Below are 21,982 nucleotides of genomic sequence, written 5' to 3'. Positions count from 1 at the left end.
CCACGTCGGGAAGGAGATGCCTGAGCCCAGGAGAGGTCGTGGAGCAGGGGATGCGCGACCAGGTACTGTTGATAATGGGGCATGGAATGCACGACGAGGTCGTGGAGGCATCTGGAGACCGTGGGACGACCCACGCCGACGCGAGTGGCAGCAGCTCCCTAAGAGGCCGAGACTGGTAAAGCCCGAACTGGTGCGATCCATGGGGAGGATTGCAATCCTGCGGGCAGGACTTACTTTGGAAAGTTTGGGGACTTTTTCTTTGTGAGTAGGGGATCCACCGAAGCAAGGGAAAAAATAGTGTAAAGACTCTTCCTCCTTTAAGAAAGGAGCGGCAGTTAACAACATGGACGGACTGACCTGCACTCCCCATTCCTGTCCCCCTGCGCCGCCGGGGGGGGAGTTTGAGCCAGGAACGAAAGGAAACGGGGTGGGGAGGTTGTTGTGTTTAAGATCTGGCCTTGTTTTTCTTTTTTTTTTTCTCCTCTCAAGTAACCGGTTTTTCGTTCCCCTATGTCTCTTATTTAGTAACTGTTAATAAATTGTTTTGTTTTTAAGAAGAAAGCCTGAGTCATGTTTTGCCCGAGACCATGTTTGGTGGGTGCTCCCGCTCGGTTCTTGTCTCGACCCTCAGTCCAAAACCACGACAATTGTGGCGCCCAACGTGGGGCTGAGGAATTCGAGATAGGAATAGTGATTGGGAGAGGTAACGGGCAAAACATGGACTCCAGAGTGGTGAAAACAGAGGGACCTTGGGAAACTTTGATTGTTGTGTTTGGTGAAGGGACTAGGGGTGGATTGTTTGTGAAATGTGTGTTCTTGTTCAATGTTTTAACTGAAGTTGTGCCTAAATAGGGAATTCGCAGAGGCGAGGGGTGGAATGTGATAGTTTGATGTGTGGGGGGGTGTTCTGGTGGCAGGGGAGGGGATTTGCTCCCTGTGCCACCAGATCTGAGTCCCATCCCCCCCGGGGGAGGTTGAGCCAAGGCGGCGCCTCTGCGAATTGCCCTATTTAAGTTGGGACAAAGGGGCGGGAAAGGGCTTTTTGCTCAGGAGCGAGGAGAGAGCAGGAGGGCGCGGCCCTCGCTCCCGGCTCCCGGCCGAGCGGCCGCCCGGGCCCGGGCCCGGGCCGGCGCCATGTGCTCAAGATGGCGCCGGGGAGCCGCATGGGGGACTCGGTAAGCGCCCCGCTCCCGGGGTGCCCGCCGGGCCGAGCTCCCCCAGAGAGGATTAATATCTAAGAGAAGACAACCACAACGACCGGGTCAGCAAAGATGGAGCAGGAGGAGGTGTACTGGAGCTGAGGCTTCCCTTGCAAATCGGTGTGGAGATGGCAGGCGGCCCCCCTGCAGCCAGGGTGTACTCGGCGGAGCAGCGACCCACTCGTGGCCTGTGGAGAAACCCACGTCGGGAAGGAGATGCCTGAGCCCAGGAGAGGTCGTGGAGCAGGGGATGCGCGACCAGGTACTGTTGATAATGGGGCATGGAATGCACGACGAGGTCGTGGAGGCATCTGGAGACCGTGGGACGACCCACGCCGACGCGAGTGGCAGCAGCTCCCTAAGAGGCCGAGACTGGTAAAGCCCGAACTGGTGCGATCCATGGGGAGGATTGCAATCCTGCGGGCAGGACTTACTTTGGAAAAGTTTGGGGACTTTTTCTTTGTGAGTAGGGGATCCACCGAAGCAAGGGAAAAATGGTGTAAAGACTCCTCCTCCTTTAAGAAAGGAGCGGCAGTGAACAACATGGATGAACTGACCTGTACTCCCCCATTCCCTGTCTCCCTGCGCCGCTGGGGGGAAGGCAGAGCCAGGAACGAAAGGAAAATAGGGGGTGGGGAGGTGTTGTTTTAAGATCGGGCCTTGTTTTCTCTTTCTCCTCTCAAGTAACCGGTTTCGTTCCCTTTTGTCTTTTGTTTAGTAACTGTTAATAAATTGTTTTGTTTTATTAAGAAAGCCTGAGTCATGTTTTGCCCGAGACCATGGTTGGTGGGTGCTCCCTTTCGGTTCTTGTCTCGACCCTCAGTCCAAAAAAAAAACCACGACAGTCGTGCTGCCATCCAGAGGGACCTTAGCAGGCTGGAGAAATGGGCTGACAGGAACCTTATAAAGTTCAACAAGAAGTGCAAAGTCCTGCACCTGGGGAAGAACAACCCCAGGCAACAGTACATGCTGAGAGCCACCCAGCTGGAAAGCAGGTTGGCAGAAAAGGATCTGGGGTCCTGGTGGCCACCGAGTTGAACATAAGCCAGCAATGTCCTCTTGCGGCAAAAAAGGCAGATAGTGTCCTGGGCTGCATTAGGCAAAGTATTGCCAGCAGATTCTGGAGGTGATCCTTGCCTTTATTCACCACTGGTGAGGCCACACATGCAGTACTGTGAGTTCTGGGCTCCCCAGTACAAGAGAGGTGGACACACTAGAGAGAGTCCAACAAAGGGCCACAAAGATGAAGGGACTGGAGCATCTTTCCTCTGAGGAAAGGCTGAGAGAGCTGGGACTGTTCAGCCTGACCTTTTGAGAAGGCTCAATGACCAGATGACCTCCAGAGGTCCCTTCTAACCTCAGCCATTCCATGGTTCTGTTGACTTGCGGCTTAAAATCTCTGCCTAAAAGGCCAGTCGCCTGCTTTAAATTTGGCATCTGCTAAATGTAGACCTTAATTTTTCACACCTTGTATTATTGGGGAAAGACTCAATTTTATTAGTTTACCACAGAAAGATTTACTTAAGAGAACCTTATCTTAAAATACAGTTTGCTAGCCTGTGTTCACCAAGAATGCACAAGCTTATGTTTGACTTTGCTTTCTTGAGCTGGGACAGAGAACAACGTCCAAATGTGTCTCCTGGCACTGTCATTATGCAGTACTATCACGCATTCTTAGTTGTTTTATCTAAAATCTCTCTCTTGTGTGGAAGTTGTACAATATTACTCTCTGTGCAGAGTATTGATAATAGTAACTTTACAGTAATAGTTGAAACTAAGTAGTTAATACAAGGTGAACACATTTTTTTTCTGATTGTTGATTCTGGCCCTGATTCAGCAAGGCACTTAAGCACGTTCTTAACTTCACATAAATAAGGTATACCATGGAAATCAGACAGTCTACATCTCTTATTCTAATAAGGGTAAACTTTGTTGAATTATGGCGTATACTAATGATCTTTTTGCAGTTCATGTACACAGTAAAGTGAGCCCTACTGTTGAGAAAATTCATTGCTATTTGTGGTCTAGCCTGCCAGACATTTTTTGTCTGATTTACATGTGTATTTTCCGTGAGCAAGTAATTCCTGTGTGAATAGTATGTGTGACTGAGTACCGCATTTTTAAACAAAATGAAAAATGATAAAATTATAGTGGATGGGCCAGACTGGAATCTGATTGTTGTGGTTTTATATTTTACTCTACACAGATGCAAGTGGATTCTCTAAGAATAACATTTTCAAAAGTAGCAAAGTCCTTGTAGTCCATATGTGTTTCAAAAGCATATTTCTATTCCCCCGGTTCTGGCCAGCTGGCCAGCAGGTCAGAACAGCAGAGGCTTGTCCTAGTTTATGTTACTGGACAGTTGTTCACTTTGTTTCTGACAGCAAAGCATGGACAAGGGCAAGACAGACCTAAGCTGTCTTGCAGTGCCCAAGGCTTCCATAGGCGCTATTAAATAGTCTGAGTGCCTACTTAGCTGTATCAGTTCTGGGGAATAAAGTGGTCACTGGGTGCAGGAACAGCCGCAACAATATTTTTAATTCCCAGTTTGGGGTGGTAGATTGTTAGTTTATGTAACTGTAGTTTAGGTATAGGAGCATTTTCACAGCAGATTTTTATGAAAAAATAGCCAGTTCTGTGACTGGTCTTAACCTCCCAACCATTTTGTGGTGGTGCAAAGTATCATTTATGTGCAGATTTTCTCTGCTGTGAGACCAAAATAAAGCTGTGAACAGATAGTACCATAAATTCAAAAATGCTGAGTTAAATGGATCTGCTTTTGGGGGAAGATCCTGATTTGCCTTTATGGTTCTACATTTGCTTGCAATTAATGTTCATAGATTTAGTTCAGCTGTATTCCATGATGGTGAATATATGGAATATATGGATATATATGTCAATCTGAATCTTCCCTGTCCTGAGTTTCAGATACCATCAATTACAGTTAAGGTTCTTTTGTTGAAGAAAGGACATATTGCATGAAAAGAGGAAATAACATTCTATTACATGCTAAAGTGTAATAATTTCCTTCTGAGAGATTTTCAATTGTGTATGGATGTTTTATGTAGGATTTCTATTTATGCAATGTGCACCTGAAACAGTTCTGACCCAGATAACAGTACCAGACCTCTTAACTTCCAACGGTTTATGTGTTCTTTGCGTTATTAAACATATACACTGATGGGGGAGAATATGACAAACTGGTGACCTTTTTCCAGCATTGTTGGTTATAGAATAGGAAGCTGTTGGAAAATGATTGCCACAGAGCTGAAAAGATAATCGGATGCAGTTCATTACTCATCTTGTCAGCTGCTCTTGCTACAAGGGATTGTATCACAAGATGTTAATCTGCTTGTGACTAGATTTCAAAGAAAGCAGTTTTATTTTGGAGGGGGTGTAAGTAATTTAACATCTTTCAATTTTATTTCATTTTCAGAATCAAGAGAAATGGAAAATTCCCAATTTAAAGTCTCAGAATATTAATTGATAAAAATATTAGTACATCCTTGTGGGCTCTGTTACAAAAATACGATGATATGCTGCTAAAAGCTATTTAATTGCAGAAGTTGTTCTTTTTAAGCTAATGATGAGGTTGTGTATTCCTTCAATAGTGGAAGTTAGTCTGCTAACACACTTCGGTGTATACTGTGAGACAGCAAGTATAGACACAAGACAGATTTGCACCAAAAAGAAGCCCTTCTATTCATTAAATCACTAATGTAGATGTACCCGATGCTTCTATACGTTGTCTGCCAGTGAGGATATTTGGTGTAAGTGTAGAGGAGAACCAAACTCATTGCTTACACTCTACAGATGGGAAGATGACAAGAATACAATTTTAGCTAGATGACATTTTCTGAAAATGAAAGGCCCAAAAGAGCAGTTACTTTCTGATATTGTGGGATGTTGCTCACAGTGCTGTATGAAGCAAAGGGGAAGGCTTATAAACTTTGCATTACAATAAGATGAGGCAGATTTGCTGTGTACATTTCAGGCAAGCAGTGCTGCCCTTTCCTCTTCCTCTTTCATCCTACTTATCTTCTTAAGTCCTTGAAGAAGTTCTCTGGTACAAGGAGAGGGACATTCCTCTAATTTCCTGCTAAGCTGGAGAAGAACACTCCTTTTGCTACCCCTTTCACTGTAATTTTCTAGTATTGATTATTGTCAAATGGAATTGCACATTATATCATAAATAGTTAAATTATAATTTCAATTGTGATCTACAGGCACAGAAGTAATCTCTGTTAGAATATATTATTTAAAAATAATCACTGAGACACTTAAAAGTACTTAAGAAAATAATATATTGAGTTAATGTGTAAGCAAAAGAAATTACAGGTTTAAACAAAATAAATAAATGGTTTCTGGATGCTCATGGTTGCATATGGCACTTTTTACTCCAGCAGGAGTATGTAATGCTAATGCCTTTCTTTATTCCGATTTTGGTAGCTACAGTCCACCCACTTAAATACCCCCCGGTGTATGCGTAGGCAACAGTATTTTCTAGTTCCTGCCACAAACTCTTACATAGTCTTTTGTGGGCTGTTAATCAGCAGCTATATTTCTCCTGCAGAGTGACTGCATCCCAACACTGGACAAAGTGAAATATCGTATCTTACATTACAGAAGTAACCAGTAATGACTCTATAGGTAGTGTTTTTAGTTGGTCCAAAACTAGGACATTAATCATTTTTCCTCTAAATATTTCTGACTGAGTAGTCAATTAGTATGAAATGATGTTTGAATTTTCCATGTAGCTTTTCCCCTCTGTTTCTCCTCTTACATAATACAATTGGTTAGCTGCAACGCGAGGGCTGCGTTCGGTACAAAATTCTGATGCAGTTAATGAACACGGTTTGCCCAGGTCAAAAGACAAAGCTAATGGGCAGATGCTTGATTGATACAGCTGTGGCTGCTATGCAAATGTTTGCATGAGTACATATGTACATATGTCTGAGTTTTATATAATATACATATATATATAGTTACATACAAATGTTACGTATTTTCACAAAAAATTAAATGTTGTCGTATGTGTTACTGTTATTTGTCATCATTTCGAATCTGACAATTAAGAGAGAAATATCGATGTGGAGAAGACTACATGCAAGTTTGTTTTCAAGACTATTTAATCTTTGCATTTTCTGCTGAGACTATGACAGAGGTGTAGATTGTGATTACAGTAATGAAAAAAAAGTTGTTTGAAAGTGCTCTGTAAGTATTTTTCCACCTCCATTAGATTATTTAGAAATTGAATTGAGTTATCATGCTGAATAGGCAAACGTTGTTCCAGGTTGGGACAGAGAATAGGAAAGCTAATTAATTTACTCTGTAGTTGATGTGAAAGGCCATTCGTTTTATAGTAATTTTCATGTTTTAAATCTGAAACTCTGAAATGAAGAACTGAGTAATTTCATGTTTATGCTATAGTAATACATTTACAAAAAAACCCAAAGATATTTTACGCAGTGCACCTTCTGAATCATTGGCTAATATTATAATTTCACTTTGCCTGTTTATGAAAATCAAGTACAATTTTACAGAAAGTACAAGCATAGCTATAAAATAAGTTACTTCAGTTTCTAAATCCACCAATGTCCTCAAGCATTCAAAAACAATATTCTATCATCCCAGTTTATTTTAGTTTTCTATGTTAATTCTCATTTTACAAGTATGAGTCCAACAGCATAAAAGATGTTCTCTTAACACATGACCCATAAATTTTATCTTTCTTTGAATATCTTTAGAGATAAGGAGTAGAGTTGCATGAATTCCTCATCTAATCTCAGAATTTGTGAAAGCATTCTATCTGATAATTGTTTGTTTGGGATTTTTTTTTTCAACTTTCAGATGTCTTGATATACCTTTGACTGATATTCAGGTTTAATATCAATTCTTTAAGACAGTAGTTTTGGAACTGAAACTTGAGCTTGAACTTGCGGTCTTCCAATGACCAGATCTTCAAGTGAGATGCAGTGGTACCCTGTTAACGGATGACATTCTAAACATCTTCATGGCTTTGCATGTTATTGCCAATGCAATGCTTCCACCATTGTAAGCACATGGCGATCGCCTTGGCAGGTTTGTGGGAGTGTGATATAATCAATCTGCCAGGCCTACCCATATTTCTATTTCAGCCATCATCCTCCATACCAGAGAGGCTTTAACTGCTTGGCTTGCTTGATTGCAGCACGTTTCACATTCATGGATAACCTGTGCAATAGTGTCCATGGTCAAGTCCGCTCCTTGATCATCTTGTGTTGCATCTCTTCCTTGATGGCCTGAGGTGTCATGAGCCCACCGAGCTATAAATAATTGACCCTTATGTTGCCAGTCCACATCCACCTGAGCCATTTCAATCTTAGCAGCCTGATCCACCTTCTGGTTGTTTCGATGCTCTTCAGTGGCACAACTCTGGGGTATGTAAGTATCTACATACAGCCAGATTCTCAAGCCAGGCAGCAATATCTTGCCACAATGGGGCAGCCCAGGTGGGTTTGCCTCTGTGTTGCCAGTTACTCTGCTTCCCTTGCTGTAACGACCCTTACAGGACATTTGCTACCATCCATGAGTCAGTACAGAGAGAGAGCACTGGCTACTTTTCTTGATCAGCGATGTCTAAAGCTAGCTGGATGACTTTCACCTCTGCAGACTGGCTTGATTCACCCTCTTCAGCAGTTTCTGCGACTTGTCATGTAGGACTCCATACAGCATCCTTCTATCTTTAATACTTTCCCACAATGCAAGAGGATCCATTGGTGAACAGGGCACATTATTTCTCATTTTCTGGCAGTTTATTATACAATGAGGCCTCTTCAGCACACATCACCTCCTCCTCTGGCGATATTACGAAATCTTTGCCTTCCGGCCAGTCCGTGATCGCTTCCAAGATTCCTGGGTAACTGAATTTCCCTATTTGAGCCTGTTTTGTGATCAATGTGACCCACTTACTCCACATAGCATCAGTTGTGTGATGTGAAGAGAGGATCCTCCCTTTAAACATCCGGCCCAGCACTGGCAGTTGGGGTGCTAAAAGGAGCTGTGCTTCAGTACCAACCACTTCTGAAGCAGCTCAGACTCCTTCATATGATGCTAATATCTCTTTTCCAGTTGAAGTACAGCAAACCCTGACTCCAAAACCTGAGGGGTCGACCTTTCTGCCAGAGACTGCAGGTAGGGCCATTCTCCTTAGCTGCGGTGTAGAGCACATTTTTAACATCTCATCCTGCCCGGACTGGCCCAAGGGCTTCTGCATTAACTTTTTCGTGTTTAATTTGTTCAAAGACTTGTCTTTGCTTAGGGCCTCATGTCAAATAGTTCTTCTTCCAGGTCACTTGATAGAGAGGGCTTTCAATCAAACTGTAATTTGGAATATGCATTCTCCAAAAATCCAGAATGCCTAAGAAAGTCTGTGTTTCTTTTTTGCTAGTTGGTGGAGACATAGCTGCTATTTTGTTCATCACATCCATCTTGCCATTTTATTCCTAAAAACTGGATGTCCTGTGCAGGTCCCTTGACCTTACATTGTTTTATGTCAAAACCAGCTTTCAGAAGGATTTGGACTATATTCTCCTCTTTCTCAAAAACGTCTTCTGCTGTGTTGCCCCGTATGATGATGTCATCAATGTATTGCAGATGTCCTGGAGCTTCGCCCTGTTCCAGTGCAGTCTGAATCATTGCAAATGGTAGGGCTGCATTTCCAGCCCTTGGGTGGTATATTCCAAGTGTACTGGATGCCCCTCCAAGTGAAAGCAAACTGTGCCGTGCACTCTGCTGCCAAAGGGATGAAGAATGCAATGACAATATTGGTTGTGGCATCCCACTTGGCTGCCTTTGACTCCAGTCCATATTGAATTTCTATCATGTCCGACACGGCACCACTCAGCAGTGGCATGACTTCATTCAGGTCATGGTAGTCTACTGTTAGTCTCCACTCTCCATTAGACTTGCACACTGGCCATGTGGCACTACTGAAGGGTGAGCGAGTCTTGCTGATCACTCCTTAGCTCTCCAATTGATGAATCAGCTTATGGATGGGGATCAGGGAGTCTCGGTTGGTGCAATATTGCTGCTGATGCACTGTTGTGGTAGCAATTGGCATCTGTTCCTCTTCGACCTTCAGCAGCACTGCAACAGAAGGGTCCTCCAAGAGACCAGGCAAGGTAGACCACTCTTTAATTTTCCCCTGTCCCCAAGGCAGCTGTACTGAAAGCCTGCTGGTACCCTTTTGGGACCCTCTTCTGAGATATTCTGTGTCCAGGATGCACAGGACCTCTGGGCCAGTCACAATGGGGTGCTTTTGCCACTCATTCCCAGTTAGGCTCACTTTGGCCTCCAATTCAGTTAGCTGTTGTGATCCCCATCTCACTTCAGAAATACAGATGGATTCTGCCCCTTTACAGCTTGATGACATTGGGGTACACTGTGCACCAGTGTCTACTAGAGCCTTGTACTCCTGTGGGTCTGATGTGCCAGGCCACTGAATCCACACAGCCCAGTAAACCCAGTTGTCCTGTTCCTCCGCCTGACTGGAGGCAGGGCCCCTCTAGTCATGGTCGTAGTATTCACTATTCACTACTTGTAAATACAATTCAAAATTCCCTTCATTAAGATCAGGAGTAAGATCAGCCCTTCTGCTCTGTCTAGGGAACTGCTCACTGGAGACTGGGACACCAATTTTCTTAGTAGACCCTCCTTTGTGATTATTTTTCCTTGCAGCTCGTATACCTGTGTCTCTAGGGTCGAGGTGGATTTTCCATCCCACTTCCTCATGTCCTCTTTGTGGTCACACAGGTAAAACCACAGGGTGGCCCATGGGGTGTACCCTCTATATCCCCTCTCCTGAGCAGAGGGATGCTGACTTCTAATAGCTGAGATGCTTGTCCGTACAGGTGGGGAGCAGGACATATCCTCTTTGAGTTGGTGGACCTTCTGAGTTATTAATAAGAACTAGGGTTGTCTGGGTTTTGTGTGGTTTTTTTTTTTTTTTTCATTTTTCTCATAGTCAAGTCTCTGACAGTCTCAAAAGGAAAGCTGAGAAACTGCATCCCTCTCTGACAGCAGTTTCATTGTTGAGCCCTTTGTTTAAGCCCATCTTTAGTTGTGAATGTTGTGCTTTGGTTTAAAACCTTGGATGTTTCAGAGAGCGTCGGGACAGAAACAGCCAAGCGCCAGCATAAGGTCCTTAGCACTGCTGACATTTGTAGTCACTGCTGGCTGTTTCACTTTTTCATTTTGAGCACTTTTTGCTGATTATCATTACTGTAGTGATTTGGTCAAACTGGTTATTTATACAGTAGAGTCAATAGATTACATGTATGCCATGCAATGAAGAAAACAGTCTGTCCAGAGTGAGATTCCCCTTCCCATGAAAACACTGGACAGCCTTCCAAGTATCCAACTAGTGGGCAGGACAGGATAGTTATCGTCATCCCTTGTAATTTTTTCTACCTCAAACACACAGACAGGAAGAAAGCAAAAGAGAGAAAACAAAATCATGCTTTAATGCTTGAGCATAAGTGCAAAATGTTGAGGGGAGTAAGGAAACAGCCTATTATTTCTTGTTTGTCCTTTCTGCAAGAATATGCTACCTTGTTTCCGCTTCTGACAGCAAGCCCTGCTGACACAAGGTGATGAAGAGTCAACACTGAGGTTCACTGTATTTTCATGTGGTTTATGTCTTTAGAAACAAGAAACTGTTGTGTGTGAAGCAGAGCAGTATGCGCTAGTTTTGGTCCCTGGTCGATGTTTGCAAGCAGGCTGTATCGGCAGTAACAGTGATTGCTGTGATGCAGTCAGCATGACAACCCCATGGAATGAGAAGGTCACTGCAATGCAAAGAGATTTTCTAAAACAGGTTCTGAGGTGTACACAGTGCTTCGGTCTACGCTCATGCCCCTGGAGAGCTGGGAGCGTTTCTTTCGGACTTGAAGCTTTTATTTTTGTCTTCTCCAATATTTTTTCTAGCTTTATATTTGAGGGAAACTTCTCAGACTTCATTTACTTAGTTTTAATTCTCAGTGATGGTAGAACAGCTTTGACTGGAAGCATTTGTGTTGTTTGAGAGTCTTTGAAAAGGGTATGTTTTGAAACTTGTATTTCTTTTGTTCCTTGCTATCAGGATGGCCAGTCTGATATTTTGTACAAATTTTGGACTGCAGTAACTCAGACACTTTCCTCTCAGTTTCAGTCAGCAACAGACTGTAAGTATTCAGTATAAATAATTTGTAATATGGTCTATAGTTTTTCTGAATCTCTCATTTCAATAAGCCTTTTGCTCATTATCTCTTTTACTACAAATATAGCAGTGGTTGACTCCGTGCGGGCTCTGTGAGTTTGAAACTTCTTGGTTCTGTAACCAAACAGAGTGATCCTTCTCGCCTATGGTTGAATTTTTCAGAAAGAAATATTTTCTGCTTCATTAAGTAGTCATTATCTAATAACAAAAATGTATTTTTGCAGCTGTGTGTGGAGGTAAAAATGTTTGGAATGGTACGTTATACTTTCTAAAGTGAATGGATTTGCCAAATTCAAAAATAGTACTTTGATTTCAAAGAGCATTTCTTACAGTTTTTTCTTGTTTAACACTGATTAGTTGTAAAAATCTGATTTTAGCCATTTTTGGATGCCTTTGTAAATAGGAGTTGAGTTTCTTCAAACTTGTGTTTTGTCTAAATACAGATAAATGATTTGGGTTCTGACTTTACGCAATATTCTGTACATATGTAATAACATACGTAATGTATAAATAGCAGATGCAGTCAAGGAGTGTTAAATAAAAATCATGTATAGACATAAGATAGTAATGTTACCACTATGTGCTAATGCAGCATGCAATTGGCTCATAAGCCCAGGTGAGTTTGGTGCTTTTATAAATATCTTTCATGTTTGTATGCAGTGTGTAAAATCCATCTTTTGCACGTACAGATAAAGTGCATAAGATTTGCGTTTATCTTTGTGATCTCAGCTATTGCATTGGCCCTTCAAAATTTGGTCCTTCCAGGCTTTATAGCAGCAATGTCATTTTAAGGAACTAGCTGGTTGATTCATGTTCAGTGGTTGCTAAGTAACTAGATGATCCCAAAAGAAAATGAATTCATCTTGTGTTAAAACATATTAATTTTACTGTTTGCCTTACACATTACTTTAACAGCAGTATGTACATTCTCAGAATCTCATATGTTCAAACTGAACATGTGGTACCTGTTTTCAGCACTCGGTAAAATTGTGACATCAGTTAATGGGATCAATCAACATTTCAGAAGTAAGGGAACTCTTACATTTTGTCAGCACTACTTTGGCAGCTATTCAAAAGTATTTCACTACTTAAGATTTTTAATCATGTTTTTTATATAAATGTTTGAAGGGATCAGTTGGATTTTTGAACTGTGAATGATGTTTTTACTTTGCTGCAGCTGAGTTTTGGGGAAACTGCTTACAGATAGTAGATTTTTTCATTAAAGTGATTTATCTATATGACAATGTTCATTTTTAATGTATAAATTCTAAGTGATTAAATCACAGAATCACACAGAATCACAGAATCACAGAGTGTTAGGGATTGGAAGGGACCCCAAAGGATCATCTAGTCCAATCCCCCTGCCAGAGCAGGACCACCTAGATCAGATCACACAGGAACGTGTCCAGGCGGGTTTTGAACATCTCCAGAGAAGGAGACTCCACAAGCTCTCTGGGCAGCCTGTTCCAGTGTTCTGTTACCCTTACTGGGAAGAAGTTCTTCCTCATGTTTAAGCGGAACCACCTATGTTCCAGCTTATATCCATTTCCCCTTGTCCTGTCATTGGATGCCAGTGAGAAGAGCCTGGCTCCATCCTCATGGCAGTCACCCTTTCCATATTTAGAAACATTAATGAGGTCCCCCCTCAGTCTCCTCCAAGCTAAAGCGACCCAGCTCCCTCAGCCTTTCCTCATAAGGGAGATGCTCCACACGCTTAATCATCTTTGTGGCCCTGCGCTGGACTCTCTCAAGCAGTTAGTTAAATCCATTGACATCAGTCACAGACTTCTGGATCATATAGATCAGAGGAAGACTAGACAATATCAGAGAAGTAGTGTAAAAATAGGAATTCATGGCAGTTTGCAGAGTTTGATAATAGATCATGATCTGCTTTTATAAGGTTGGGACAGTCTTTATAAACACAGCTTCTTGACCTAAAATAACTCTGTGTTTGGTAATAAACGTGAATCCTCCAGTATTCAAAATTAGAATATATTTGAGTTGAAAGGATAGGCTGGGCGAAATGAGGCAGATGTCTGGAACCTGAAAAACCTACGAATGAATGGAACAGTGTTAATCTCCTAATGTAATGGGAAATCCATAAAGTATGAGTGATGTTAGATCCAGATTAACATCAGTTGCTAAAACAGTTGTACATTTGTTTCATTTCCTGTTACTTCTGGCAAGCCTTTCAAGGCTGAAAAGAATGCTGATTTTTCTGCTGGCTTTGTCATTCTTTGAAAAGTTTAGGAATTGCCTTTTAGGTACCTTGTTTTAAGAAGTGTGTGTAAGACCATATGCTTTCATAATCAAATTTCTTAAGACTTTGACTCATAGAAGTTATCTTTGTCTTTTTCTGTTTTAAATGGGTATCTTCAAAGTTGCGCAGCACCACACTTTTCCCTCATCAAGCTATTGTTAGAAAATCTCTAGTTTTAGAGAGTTCTAATCACACTTTCAACTTAAATGAATGGTAATGGTAATAGTAATAATAAAGTTTGATACCAAATCTTTCATGCCCATGATTAGTATCTTTTTTGTACAAAATAATTTTTTGATGTCCAGTCTTCCAGTCGTGGATTTTATGCTGGTGTTTTAGATATGTACCTTTGTCAACTGCCTTTAATGTGATAGCTCATGTCACTTTGAAATTCATTGTAAATATTGTATTATTAATATTAAAGATAGGATATCATTGTACATCATTCATTGATACAAGTGCAAGGATGCAGGTTGTTTATATGAATAAAAAAATGAGTTGTTAACTTAGCAATGCGTATTGCTTACTGCTTTATTTTGCAGCCTCTATGTTTTTGAAACAAGCTTTTGAAGGAGAGTACCCTAAATTACTGAGGCTTTATAATGACTTGTGGAAGCGCCTGCAGCAATATAGTCAAAATATTCAGAGGAATTTTAACACAAGTGGAACTACTGATATCTTCGCTGAACTACAACAAATGGAAGAAGATACGCAGGACATATTCATGCAAAAACCCCAAGATTACGAGTATGTATTATGAACTCTCAGACAATAAAATGTAAAGCTTTGCATGCTGCAAGAGAACAGAATGTTTTTAAGAATCATAGAATCATAGAATCATAGAATGGTTAGGGTTGGAAGGGACCTAACCAACCCTAACCATTCTATGATTCTATGACCTCAATGATCATCTAGTTCCAACCCCCCTGCCATGGGCAGGGAAACCCTCCACTACACCAGGTTGCCCAAAGCCTCATCCAACCCTGCCTTGAACACTTCCAGGGATGGGGCATCTACAACTTCTCTGGGCAACCTGTTCCAGTGCCTCACCACCCTCTGATTGAAAAATTTCTTCCTTATATCTAATCTAAATCTGCCCTCTTTCAGTTTAAAGCCATTGCCCCTTGTCCTATCACTACATGCCCTTGTAAAAAGTCCCTCCCTAGCTTTCCTGTAGGCCCCCTTTAAGAACTTAGTGTTATTCAGATTGTCAGAGCAGGAAAACTTTAAAAGCTTTTTTTTCCTCTTGGAATTATTGCTTTAATACTATTTGAGAGCTGTAGGATTTTCATTAGTTTGTATAACTAACAGTGTTGGATTGTCTTGTACTTCACAAAGTCCCTGACTTTGGAACTAGTTTTATCTTTTTGTCTCTTTGGGTGAAAAAAAAAAAAAGCAGAATGATGAAAATTCAGTTTTATATGTGTGCGATTACAGCAGTAGCTTTCTCTTAATGATACCACAATCATTGGAGTGTGACAAATGCTCAGTTTGTTATGATTCACAGTTTTTATGTTTATACATTGTAGAATAAACATGATCTGAGTGGTAGATATCAGAAAGATCAAACTGAAACAGGCTCATGAAGTCTGTTAGGACTTCTAGGCTTCTGTAAGATAAAATGAATATTTTATGTGAGATTTGTATTGGCTTAAGCATAATTCCTGAGCTGTCAGTGGGAAATTTATCATTGACTTAAATGGAAGCAAAATAAAATGTTCACCAAACTTCTGATAGTGAGGTACGATGTTTGAGAGAGGTACTACTTACTCATTTTCACAGATAGACTGAAGCTTATTAAAGGTAAATTTAAGAAGAGTCTTTCTAGTGGAAACTTTGTATATGCATACGTATACCAGGAGATACATTTTTAATTAATTAAAAAATTAATGTGTCATTGAGTACAAGCTATCTGCTAATGAAATATGTGAATACAAAAAGATCTTTTATTGCAGTTCTGGATATCTTGCTGATATTTTCCAGATGTTTTTAGCAGTGTTTGTCTCAAGAACATACTGAATTAGGGATTCCATGTAGGTCGTACAGAAAGTGCTAAGAACTGTGTTGAACTACACAGAATGGCTCCCTGACTAGTTACATGGTTCAAGTGGGAAACAAGATGTTATACAGTATTAAAATCTTTTCAAGTGCATATGTTTGAAGAGCAGAAGGAAAAAACAGGTGTGATGCTGTGAAGTTTGTATGGTCTGGAAAGGTTCAATACTATTGTGTATTTTAATCTTAAATGTAGTAATTTTGTCTTATACCCACAGTCCAGAAAAGGCCTTGAAAGATTCACTGCAGCAATATGAAGCTGCTTATTTGTCAAAATCCTTATCTCGACTCTTTGACCCCATCAATCTTGTCTTCCCTCCCGGGGGTCGGAATCCTCCTTCTTCTGATGAGCTTGACAGCATCATTAAAACTATAGCCAGGTATGCACATATAATGCATTGCAAAAGGTAATCTTCAACGTGTTTTTTCTCCTAAGTTACAATTTTAGAAATGAGACTTCCTTAGCAGTTAAAGGTTGATTACTCTTTAGTTATAAAACTAGTAGTGTAAAAATTAAGTCAGGGTTTATTTTCTGTATTTTGTTTTTCTGGAATAATTGAAATTTTAATTTAAGTTTTACTGTGTAAGCTTATAAAACATCAGGAAGAGAAATTTTACACATATTGTAAATGTCTGATATCTTAATTATTCTGACTGTGTCAAAGGGAAGATCACAGCTGCTTGGCTGCAAGTGATAATCCCTGATGTAAATACTTTGTTAAAGTGAAACAGGAAGATAATGAAGATGGTTATTCCAGGTAGAATTTGTAAAATGAGATGCTTAAATTACCAATGGTGTATTTTTCCTCATGAGGTTTTGATAAGGACTATGTTTAATACAGTCTGAAAATGTTGGGGAGTGTTCCCAATATATGTATGTGAGTGCGTGTGTGTAATACTAAATACTGACACTGTACTTGTGGCTGGGAGCTGCAGATGCTCAGAACATGCCTATTGGTGTGGTTATCGATGTTATTTTGCTCCTTGCAGAAGAGAAGGCAAAATGACATGAAAATTATGAAATTTCAGCTGAGTTTTCTAGAGTGACCTTTAGCTGATGATGTTTGGGGCCCTGCAGAGTTCTCAGAGAGGGTTATTCCTGTGTCAGGGTGCCTAGTGTCTCTCCAGTTCTTGGGAGAGATTGATCTTATCACAAGCAGCATGATGGTCCTTGTGCTTGTCAATTTTCTGTAGAACATTTACGAATGCAGCCCCAGCCGATGGAGATCTGGGGCTTCCAGGGACAAGAAATACAGGAAGTGATTTAGAAGTCTTTTCCTTCTTCCCTTTGTTCCCTGTCATTCCTTTGAAGCCTCTGTTACTATAAAGGATTGCCTAAAACACAGCTTATTAGTTGTGTCAAGCTAAGGCGTCCCCTGGGTATTTCTGCACAGCTCATGTAATTCCAGAGCTGAATGACTGTGTATTCACCTGTAATGTTTGAAGGCTGCTGCCAAAGCTTGAATGTAGTTAATTGCAGTCAATATTTTTGAATGGCTTACTAATAGTGATTTCATACTGAAGTGTCATTCCTAAACTTTCCTCGTTTTTACTAGAATAGGAACACTGCACGTAAAATTCCCAAATGACTTGTTAAACTGTAAACTGAATTACAGTGCTTAGAAAGACTTGGCTGTATGTGTTACTCTCTCTAAATTGATGGGCCATGTAACTATGTTAATTCTTTGTCAATTAAGTACAGTACTGTTTCATTGTTAATTAAAATTTGTAATCTTTGCTTCCAGTGAGCTAAATGTGGCCGCTGTTGATCCAGACCTGAGTTTAGCTGTGGCAAAAAATGTGGCAAAGACCATTCAGCTCTACTGTGTAAAATCTGAGCAGCTTGTAAGTAAATTTAAATTTCTGAAAACTTATGGTTTTCTATGTACAATGTTCTGGGTTTTGTAGATTTGCAACGTAACAGTAAAGCAATCTAGATAGACAAAACCTTTGACTTGGCTTTCGTTGTATTTGGAAACATTTTCAGTTAAATTCTGCCTTCAGGTAAGTGCAATCTATTGATAGCAGTAAAATTCATCTGTATAACTCCAAATTGAATTTGCCATATTAATTTAAAAGAATCAAAATTGTAGTTGTCATAAAGTAAAATTAAGACAATTCAATCCAGTTTAATATTTACCAACGTTTGATATTCCTTGTCACATGATACATCATCTTTATGGTATTAAAATCTGAACTGTTCAAATATATTTGTTCACTATTTGCAACAAAATTTGGGCATTTTTTCCATTTATTTATTATTTGCCAGGCATTTAACTGATCCTTGATTCGTTTGCATTTGTCAAATTTGTCCAGTCATTTGCCATACAAATGTGTATGTATGTGTGTTAAGCTGAACAGAGGAAGGATCCGCAGAACCTTATCCTTTGGGTGAGAATTCCCAAAAAGCCAATGGATAGTACAGTGAATATCATCATCATACAAAAAAATAATTTTTAAGATCAACAATTTTCTTGTGAGTTTGTTGCTGAAATTTTAAAGCTTTTCTTGTGAAGAGATAAAAATTATTTTCTGCAACATGCAGACCCACAAGAAATGACTAACTACTTGTATTTATAAACAAGTTCTTCACTTAAACAACATTTATTCTGAAAGCAAACCCAGACTCTAGTGATGTTCATTACTGTATGTTCATTTAAAGAGAGGTACTTGCTAACAATTTTTTGTAATAATTGGCTACAAAACATTGTAGCAATTAAGTTAGTGTGTGTGTGTGTTAGTTCTGTTTACCTTTTAGACACCTGCTGTCTCTGAATAGCTTTAAAAAAATTGAAATTCAGTAACACATACCTTGTTTACCATGTCTCATAAATTCTATTGTAAGTTTGCAAACTAGTGTGTGGAAGAGGAATGTAGGTGAAGCATTCATGAAGGCGGTAAAGAATATTTAAAATAAAAATATGTGTTTACCTTATTTTGCTATATATTTAGAGCATAGTTCTTAAGTTGTGTCTTCCTTTAAAGACACCAAATCATGGCTTCATAATTTCAGAGTGAAATTTGCTCATAAAAGGAATCAGGATTTTTAGTAGGTTGCAAGAGTCATCGTGAGTAAAAAACATTGCATTTGTCTCTCTGTTTATCATGGAGTGTAGCATCAAATAGCAGCATTCATCTGGGGGGAAAAGAAAAAAAGATATATCAGCTGTAACTGTGAAAACACCAGGATTTGTTGTGCTCGTCATCTCTGTTAGAGTTTGAATCTGACCAGTGGCTTGTTCAAAAGCGTACATAATTTGTTATCAGCCAGCTGGCAAATTCTTAAGAAACCCTGAAAAAAATGATGCGTAGAAATAAGCTGACAAGTATATGATTTGTGGCTTTGCATTAGTTGACCTTAAACTAAAAGAATGTAGGAGCCAAGAGGAGGGAGCCTGAGCCCTTGAACTTCTTGGATTTGACAACTGAAAATAAAACCTGAAACTTTGAAAAAATAAATGGCAGGATTAGTCAAACTGGCAGGATTAGTCAAACTGGCAGAATGAACTTGAATGTCCTTCAAGAATATACCTACAAATTGTGAAACAGTATCAACTATGTATCACACAGCTACATTTTTTACCTTTTTTTTCTTTCCTTGCTGATATATATGTTAGAAAATTAAAAAATGGAAGGGCTCAACACAGCTGCCAAGGCATAGGTGTACAGGGCCATCTTTAAAGTGCTAAAATATCATGCCCAGCCTCTAACTGCTTCTCCAGAGGGGCATGGCTCTCCCACTTGTACTGTGCCATGCTTGCCAGCCCTGTGGATATAATCTAGAACATCTTAATTTTTTTTGGTATGTGTTTCTGAGGAGATAGATTGAGCCTGGAATGCATACCACGTGTAGAACAGGAGCTGTGTCGGACAACACTGTTTCATTATGCTGTAGTGGTGGAGCCGAGAATGCAATCTTCATTCAGTCTTGCGATCCAGCCTCCAACCATAGCTTTCTAAAGCTGAGAAGGGTGACCATGTAACTTTTCTGCCCAGGTGCTTCATTTCTGATAGCTGTAGTAGAGCAGTGCTAAAGATGGAAATTTAATTTCCTGGAGGAATTCAGAATTGAGTTCTCTTCCAAATTAAAAGCAAACAAAAGAATCTCAGAGTTCTCAGTGAAGGAAGATTGAGTGGGGCTTTTAAGAATCATTAAAAAGTTATTTCTTTTTAATGTTATTGTAATATTGCAGGTAGATTTGAATGGTGAAAAACTAAAATGTGCAGTCCCAAAAATATTGAGACATTCAGGATTTTTATTTACTTGATTTATTTACTTGATTTCACAAAAAAAAAAAAAAAAGAAATTGCACTTCACTAAGATTTTGTCACTGTTTCTTTAGTTAGCTTTAGATAGGACAAATAACAAGAAAAATGCTATTCAAGACTCAAAGATTCTGTCTTTGAGTGAAAGCGGCTTCTAGGAATCTGTACACATAGCACTAAAGCAAAAGCAAGTAAGAAAAAACGGCCTCTTCCTGTGAATCCAAAATGTCTGTTTGCATTACTTGTGACTTCGTACACTGCTGGCTTTTGGTTTTCAGCTTTCCCCACACCACGAACTAGCTGTTGCTGTGCCTGAGACCTATTCTTGTATTAACCAGTTCAAATGATTTCATAGAAGATATAAATAACCCTCTGTGAGCAGTAGGTAGATATATTCTGCTATTGGGTGAATCTTTAGCTAAGCCCTTGCTCATGCTTGATGTTGTTGGTGTATGCCATGAAACGTTCAGAATTATTGTCCTGATTTCACTCAGTGTAACTGCAGATGTTCTTACTGTACAGAGTTTGAAGGGGTAATTATACTTTGCACTAAATTAAAAAAAGATATTTATGTTAATTTAAGAGTATTACCTTTCAACTTCTCCACCCATCTTGTGCTTTGTTACGTGATGCTGAGGAAGGGTGCATGGTATATTTTCTCTGTGCCATTATTATCCTGTCTCTTCTTATTCACGTTCTTCCTATATCAGGCAGCCCAAGCATATTCATAATGATTATAGGCACCTTGAGATTTCCATCTAGTCGCCGTTTCTACATCCTTCTCATTCCAGATTGAAAGAGAGGTTGACAAATCTGATCATCGTGTTTTGGATAAGAGCAAAATTTTCCTCTTCTGCATTTGCATGTTGTAATCTATTGCTTACCTTTTAACAAAACGGCTGCTTACTGCTCCGCATTTTGTTCACTAGCCACTTTGTCATACAAGTGAGGTAGCCCAAATGAAAAAGAACAATAACTTTTCTCCTTGATTTAAGAGTTTTCCAAATAAGTCATCTATTCTCATTTGCAAATACCTTAAATTGCCCGTCTTGATTGACACATATAACATGCTCTGCTCTTGTTTAACTGGCCACATAAGGAAAATTAGCTTTTTCATCAAATACTGACAATAAGTACAGGGGAGGGAAGAGATTAATGAGAAACCAGCAAGTTAAATTTCCTGAAAACAAAGAAAAAGTTGACTAATTTGGTTTGTTTGGGGTTTTTTTTTGAGAATCTGTGCTGCTTAACAGAAGATAAAACCTCACAAACGTGCCTCCTAGAGAAATTTTCACCCATTTGTATAACCGATAGTTGAGAACACTTGTAAAAGAGAGCTTTTATCTCAACAACATCTTCATTAGATGCCTTTGACATGGCAGCAGTAATTCCATGGCAGGGTCCTCTAGGGCAGTGGTCTCTAAACGTTTCTAGTCTTCCTTCCCTATCAGTAAAAACTTTTGAGCATGCATCCTAATTATATGTGTATTTATTTATTTAGAAATTACATGCATGTACTATTGAAGTTCTGATATCTTCTTCCTGCACTCCGATGGATTGCTTTGCGTAGCTCCTGTGTTGCACGCACCTCACTTTGAAGACCACTGCTCTAGGGTAATACTCTGCAGTAATCTTCCATAATAAGAAGTGAACAGATTTTGGCTGTCCATTTTTGGAAAAGATGCCTGTTTCATTACAGAAGTATTTTAAATTAATGTTTGATTTTTATTCATATGCTACTTTAAATCAGATTTCTCATTTATGTATACAAAAATGAAAATGATAGTCATCCGTTGATACAAAACTGTATTTCCCCGATTAATTACCTGTAATTTTATAATTTACTGAGCTGAATTTTAAATGTACTTGAAATGTTCTAATTTCTCTGATAATTAAAAATCTCTTTGTTGCAACTTTGCAATCATTGTGTTTTGGTTTGCCTGTTGATAGAGCTATTTCCCTTAC

General features: G+C 39.7%; 1 protein-coding gene across 1 annotated transcript in view; it reads left to right on the top strand.

Annotated features, from left to right (window-relative positions):
• Positions 1–21,982, top strand: part of COG5 (component of oligomeric golgi complex 5) — a 200,042-nt gene that overhangs the window by 138,192 nt on the left and 39,868 nt on the right. Inside the window, 4 exon segments of the mRNA XM_086609866.1 lie at positions 11,320–11,401; positions 14,239–14,443; positions 15,970–16,131; positions 17,497–17,596. Of these exon segments, the coding sequence (XP_086465992.1) occupies positions 11,320–11,401; positions 14,239–14,443; positions 15,970–16,131; positions 17,497–17,596 (549 nt within the window).

Source organism: Tauraco erythrolophus, chromosome 4, assembly GCF_009769465.1.
Source record: "Tauraco erythrolophus isolate bTauEry1 chromosome 4, bTauEry1.pri, whole genome shotgun sequence".
NCBI lineage: Eukaryota > Metazoa > Chordata > Aves > Musophagiformes > Musophagidae > Tauraco > Tauraco erythrolophus.
This window is presented reverse-complemented; position numbering and strand designations above follow the sequence as displayed.